This window comes from Hypanus sabinus, chromosome 14 (assembly GCF_030144855.1).
Source record: "Hypanus sabinus isolate sHypSab1 chromosome 14, sHypSab1.hap1, whole genome shotgun sequence".
Taxonomy (NCBI): domain Eukaryota; kingdom Metazoa; phylum Chordata; class Chondrichthyes; order Myliobatiformes; family Dasyatidae; genus Hypanus; species Hypanus sabinus.
The window spans coordinates 65,252,292-65,259,019 of record NC_082719.1 but is presented as its reverse complement, the minus strand read 5'-3'; the positions used below and the strand labels follow the sequence as shown (position 1 = coordinate 65,259,019).

Genomic DNA, 6,728 nt, shown 5'->3' with positions numbered 1-6,728 from the left:
ATGCTGCCTGGCCTGCTGTGTTCCACCAGCATTTTGTGTGTGTTGCTTGAATTATCCAGCACCTGCAGATTTCCTCATGTTATGTTTTTTCATCAAGGTTATTTATACTATATCACCAATTGCAGAGATCCCAGTATGGATCACACAAGTCACAAACCTCCAGCCAGAATAAGTCCCATCAAATACCCTCTGCGACAATCTCGAATCCAATGCATCTTAATCTTCAGGATAATCCCCCCCCCCCCCCACAAGGGACCTTGTCAAATTCCTTACTAAAATCTACAATCCCATCACCTCCTTAGAGATCTTGATCATGCTAGTAACACAACTTATCTCACACAAAGCCATGCTGACTGTCCCTAAGTAGGTCATGGATTTTCCAAATGCTCATTAAAACCTATCCAGTAACTTTCTAACCACGAACTCAAGACTCACCTATCTATAGTTTCCTGGATTATCCCTGTTTCCCTTCTTGAATAATAGAAGAAAGGGAATCAGAGAGCTATATAAACAACACACACACACACACACACACTGACAGCATTTACAAACAATTATGTCTCCAGCCTCATGAAAAGTCTGGCAATACTGAACCTTCAAACACTGTAAATTTTCACTGAGACACGCAGAGAGATTAAACCAGGAAGCACGAAATAGAATACTCAGTATCAATTGTCATATTACACCACATCTTCTTCTGAATCTCTGCAGGCTTCCATCAGTTCCATTCTACATTTAGTTCTCTGTAAGTTTTAATTTTTCACATGCACATCAACTCTCCTTTGATGCCATTACAATCCATTTAATGGTATTGGTCCACGGCATAAAAAAGGTTGGGAACCTCTGACTTGTGCTAAGAAATAATTTAGAATAACCAAATAACCAATCAGCACATATCTGGCATGTTTGAGAAAACCAGAACACCCAGTGCAAATGCATACAGACAAAGGATTTAACCTGGATCACAGCAGCAACACTAACTACGACCTAATTCAACAGAAGTGAAATGAGGGAGAAGATTAGTACACTAAGAGCAAAATGACAAAGGTTCCATAAAGAATATTCATCATTATTCTGAAGCAATTTTAAATTATAGGCATTGTCCACTCCACATACACTGCCTCACCTGTTGAATATTTGCAGTATTGTATTATTTTACATTTCCAGCAAAAGCAATATAAAACCAGAATCAGGTATAATATCACTGGCATATGTCATGAAATTTATTGCCTTACAGCAGTACAGTGCAATAATAAAAAAATCATAAATTGCAATAAATAAATAAATAGACAGATAGATAGATAGATATAAATTAAACAAATAGTGCAAAAAGAGAGGGAAAAATACTGAGGTAATGTTCATGGGTTCATTGTCCATTTGGAAATCTGATGTCAGAGGGGAAGAAGTTGTTCCTGAAATAATGTGTGTATGTGTGTGTCTTTCAGCTCCTTGATGGTATTAATGAGGAGAGGGCATGTCCTGGGTGATGAGGCACTTCACAATGGACCACATTTTTGAGGCACCACCTTTTCAAGGTGTCCTCGATGCAGGGGAGGCTAGTACCCGTGATGGAGGTGGCCAAGCTTACAACTTTCTGCAGTATTTTCCATCCTGTGCAGAGTGTCTTTGATGACACACCAAGTCTCCTAATGAAATAGAGCTGCTATTGCGCCTTATTTGTAATTTCATCAATATGTTGGATCCAGGATCTATCTTCATAGATGTTGATACCCTGGTTAGTTGAAACTGCTCAACCATTCCATTGCTGATCCCTCGATGAGGACTGGTGTGCATTTCCTTGCCCGCCCCCCCCCCCCCCTTCCTGAAGTCCACAATCATTTCCGTGGTCTTGCTGACATTGAGTGCAAGGTTTTGTTGCAACACCAACCAGTTGATCCATCTTGCTCCAGTACACCTTCACATCACTGTCTATTTTGCCAAGAATAGCTGTGACACTGGCAAATTTATAGATGGCATTTGAGCCTTGCTACTCAATTATGGTTGTAGGGAGAGTAGAGCAATGGGCTAAGCATGCATCTTTGAGGTGTGGCAGTGTTGAACATCAGTGAGTAGGAGATGCTATTTCTGATCTGCACAAACTGTTGTCTCCCAGTGAAGAAGTCAAGGATCCAACTGAAGAGGAAGGTACAGAGGCCCAAGTTCAGACCATAAGACAAAGGAGCAGAAGTTGGCCATTCCGCCCATCGAGTCTGCTCCGCCATTTTATCATGAGCTAATCCATTCTCCCATTTAGTCCCACTCCCCCGCCTTCTCACCATAATCTTTGATCCCTGGCTACTCAGATACCGATCAATCTCTGCTTTAAATACATCCAAAGACTTGACTTCCACTGCCACCCGTGGCAACAAATTCCACAGATTCACCACCCTCTGGCTAAAAAAATTTCTTTGCATCTCTGTTCTGAATGGGTGCTCTTCAATCCTTAAGACATGCCCTCTCGTACTAGACTCCCCCACCATGGGAAACAACTTTGCATCCCTTTATCTCTTCCCTAAAGCACCATGTGACTAATTGCTTGGTCTCTTCTCCTTCATCAGTTTGTTTGCCCTCAGCCTTCCTCCACCGTTCATATTGTCCCAACCACATATTAGCAAAAAGACAGACTCTTGATCTCACAGTCTACCTCATTATGTTCTTGCACCTTATGGGTACTCGCAGTTCACCTACTCTGTAGCTATTACACTTTATTCTGCATTATTATTTTACCTTGTTCTATCTCAAAGCACTGTGGAATGATTCAATCCATATGAACAGTGCATAAAACAAGGTTTTCACTGTATGTCACTACATGTGACAATAAAGCATTTCCATTTCCTGTGGCCAGCCCCTTTATTCTTCCCACTAGTACCTTGGTTCTATTAAAGTCCAGCTTTATGAGACAGATTCTTCTCGTCATAGTACTGATACTAATGACATGAAATCTCTTTTCTGCACCACTCCTTCAGCAATAATCCTTGAAGCACTATACTTTAATTTAGCCTCACGTTCTCCAAAATAGGGCATGCCAAATCTTTCCTTTGTTGTTGATCGCAATAAGGACAATAACCAGCAAATCCTCCACTACCTGTTGTTTAACAGAAATCTCTCACACCAACATTAAATTAGAAAATACCAGATGGAACTTAGATTCCAGCTACATCTCTAAGTATGAGCTCTCTCTCAGAACATGTAAATATGCACAATTTACAGTTAAAACATATAGTTTGAAGCAGTTTAAAATATTAAAGCTATTAATCCTGTAAATTTATATAAGAAACAGAAGTAGATGACACAGCTTTCTGTGCCACTTATCTCATGCTACTCTCCAACAGTATCCCACATTAAGCCCTGATAGTTTCCAAACATTTATAGTCATAAATATAAAAATATAATCCTTAAAACACGTGTAGAGCTAAACTCTACAGATACTAGCAAGGATGGAAGATTGATTGACTAGCAGGAGGCAAAGTGTGGGAATAAAGGAGGCTTTTCTGGTTGGCTGCTGGTGACTATTGGTGCCCCACAAGAGTCTGTGTTGGGACCACTTCTTTTCACACTATATGTCAATTATATGCATGACAGAATATGGCCTTGTTGGTGGACGACACAAAAATAGGTGGAGGGGCAGGTAGTGTTGAGGAAGCAGGGTGTCTGCAATAGGACTAGGTCAGATTAGAGAATGGGCAAGGACGTGGCAGATAGAATAGAGCATAGGGAAGTGTATCGTCATGCAGTTTGGTAGAAGGAATAAAGGCAGAGAACTTTTTCTAAACTGCGAGCAAATTCAGAAACCAGAGGTCTGAAGGGTCTTGGGAGTCCTATTGCAGGGTCCCCAAAAAGTTAAGTTGCAGATTGAGTCAGTAGTAAGGAAAGCAAATGTAATGTTGGCATTCATTTCGAGAGGACTGGTATATAAAAGTGAGGACTTAATGCTGAGAATTTATAAGGCATTGCTCAGATTGCACTTGGTAGTTTTGTATTCCTTACCTCAGAAAAGACAAGCTGTCATTGGAGAAGGCTCATGAGAATGATCCCGAGAACAAAAAAGTTAACATTTGAGGAGCATTTGATGGCTTTAGACCTGGAGTTTGGAAGGGTGGGGGGAATCACATTGAAACCTATTGGATATTGAAAGGCCTAAATAGAGTGGGCATAGACAGCATGCTTCCTATAATGGGGGAGTCTAGGATCAGAGGGCATAGCCTCAGAATACAAGGACATCCAAGCAAAAGAGGTGAAGTGGGATTTCTTTAACCAGCCAGAGGGTGGTGAATCTGTGGAATTCTTCTCACAGATGTCAGTGGAGGCCAAGTTACTGAGTATACTTTAAGTGGAGATTGATAGGTTCTTGATCAGCAAGGGCGTCAAAGGTTACAGAGAGAAGACAGGAGAAGGGGGTTGAGGGGTCAATAAATCTGCCATGATAGAATGGCAGAGTAGACTCCACAGGCCAAATGGCTTAATTGTGCTATATCTTATGATCTTAAAGGAGAAAAACCATTATTATCAGATAATTCCACTTTTAAGCAACTTAATATAATTACACTTCATGATCTTTTCCTCATCGACACTCAGTTATAATTCCCAGCCTTGCACTCACTACTCCACTAAGCTCCCGACAATCACCAGATCACCCACGCAATACCTCCAGCAGTCTCTGCCTTTCATTTCATCTCATTCCTCCCCTCCACATCCCAGCCTCATCCTTCACTCTCCACTCCCTGGCCCCTTTCCTTTTGCTTGTTTCCACTTCTCCCCACAAAGTCTCACATCAACCTATCCAAAACTAATAAAACCCAACAAACCCGGGCGTCCTCTCCTCTTCACCCTGACAACCACACCCCATTCCACTTCTCTTTCCCCACTTTCTACTTCTCCCCAGACCTTCCCCCTCCGTTCCTCCTTTTCCCTAGAATTCCCCCTTCCCGGGAAAACCCCTCCCCTCACTCTTTTTCTGCCAACCCTTCTCCCGGATCTCTTCCTCTCTATCGCTCGCCCTTCGACCTACTTGTCTCCCCAGATCTCCTCCTCCTTCCCTCTCGCCAAGATTTACCCCTTTTCTCCCAGCCCAGCCCCATATTCACGGAATCCCTCACCCCCTCCCATTGCCATCTTCCTCACCTGAACCGCACGAACCGGAAGAAGCCGACCGAACTCTGCGCATGCGGGAATGTCATCGCACTCTGCACCGGAAGTACAAAGATGTGGCGGTCGGGGATTGCCGGCGTAGGCGGGGGAAAGAAAGGGAGTCACTGTCGGTGCGAGAATGGGAATAATAAGGTCAGTGTAATAAATACATTGCAGTGATGCTGTGCCCCAGCAAATTCAAAACCAAACCTACAGGAACGGTCTGAACACGAGAAAATCTGCGGGTGCCAAAGTAACACACGTAGAATCTATGGGAAGGAGTAAACAGTCAATGTTTCGGGCCGAGACCTCTCAAGTCTAGTTTGAAGTTGAATTTCAACTTCAAATCGGTGCTCAGTAAAGGTCAATATAGGTGGTGCAGAATGAAGCGCTGTAAAAATAAAATCAAATATATAGGTTATAACTCGTCTCCTGTGTTATTTCACCAAAGCTCTCAAATCCCTGACTTTTCTTCCTCTTTAAATATTCCCAGTGATGTAGCTTCCCTAACTATGCAGGAGAGAAAATTCTAGGGATTCGTATGAGCTTCTTACAAACCTCGATTTTAAATAAACATCCCTTGATACCACCCCCACCTTGTTTAAGATGACCTAATTAAAGCATATAGACGTCTAACCTATCCTGCTCCTTAAAGATCGTTTATGTTTCAATAAAGGTCATTCTTACCTTTCTTGTGGGTGTGTATATTGTGTAATAGATTGTTCCACCCTGCTGTACACTTTTATAACACTTGCTGTATACTTAGACAATATCACTGATTTCTCAACACTAAGAATGATGGTTATAACTCATCAAAGTTCTGAAATTTCTCAATGAAGTTGCATCATATCGAACCAAGTAAAATATAGCCACCATATATCTGATTTTTCTGTCTACCCAAGTACTTGCTGCATTCAGCTGTTACTTTTTATTTGTGTACAAGAACCTCAAGATCTCTCTACACTTTTCTCCATTTAGATAATAGCTTGGATTCCCTTGTAATTGTAACTTCATACTTCCCCACATTAAACTCCATTTGCTAAGTTTTCCCTCGTTCATCCAAACTATAACTCTGATGTGACATTATAGGGAGAGTATAAGTATATGGGTAAGTATGCACATTATATACTTACCCATCCATCTACATTTTCATCTGGGTTATTTATATACATCACATATAGCAGAGGTCCCAGTCCAGATCCCTTGAGATTTATACTTGAGTATAAAAGTAAAATAAGATTGTATAGCATGAGAACACAGGTATTATAAAAATAATTTTACATGGCTTGATAAGTTAGATGTTTTCTGTGATTCAAAGTAAGGGTTCAGCCATTCAGAACAAAGATAGAAACTTCTGCACCATGTTAGTGAATCTTCAGTAAGCTACACCAAAGAAACTTTAGCTTTGCTGAATAATTCAGGAGGTTATTAGTTTGTATATTAAGGGAATCAAGGGCCATGGCATTTGTCAAAGAATAAGGTCCTGAAGTAAAAGTGTAGTATGATCATCTTGAATTGTGGAGCAGGTCACCAGGGGGCAAGTGACCTACTCTTATGCACATTAAAGTACAATGCAGCAGATTAGCGCAATTTGTCCAATG

The 6,728-nt window shown here is 41.3% G+C and overlaps 1 protein-coding gene across 2 annotated transcripts in view; it reads right to left on the bottom strand.

The window, feature by feature from the left end:
- Positions 1–5,461, bottom strand: part of smim15 (small integral membrane protein 15) — a 9,587-nt gene extending 4,126 nt beyond the window's left edge. Inside the window, exons 1-2 of one of the 2 annotated variants that reach the window (XM_059989345.1) lie at positions 5,123–5,148; positions 3,988–4,034 (exon numbers count right to left, since the gene is read on the bottom strand). Coding sequence is in view for 1 of the 2 variants with exons in the window: in XM_059989344.1 (XP_059845327.1) it covers positions 5,122–5,164 (43 nt within the window). In the remaining variant the exon portion in view is untranslated. Of the gene's footprint in view, positions 1–3,987; positions 4,035–5,121 lie in introns of both variants that reach the window. The other variant, XM_059989344.1, reaches the window with a different exon arrangement.
- Positions 5,462–6,728: the final 1,267 nt, after the last annotated feature.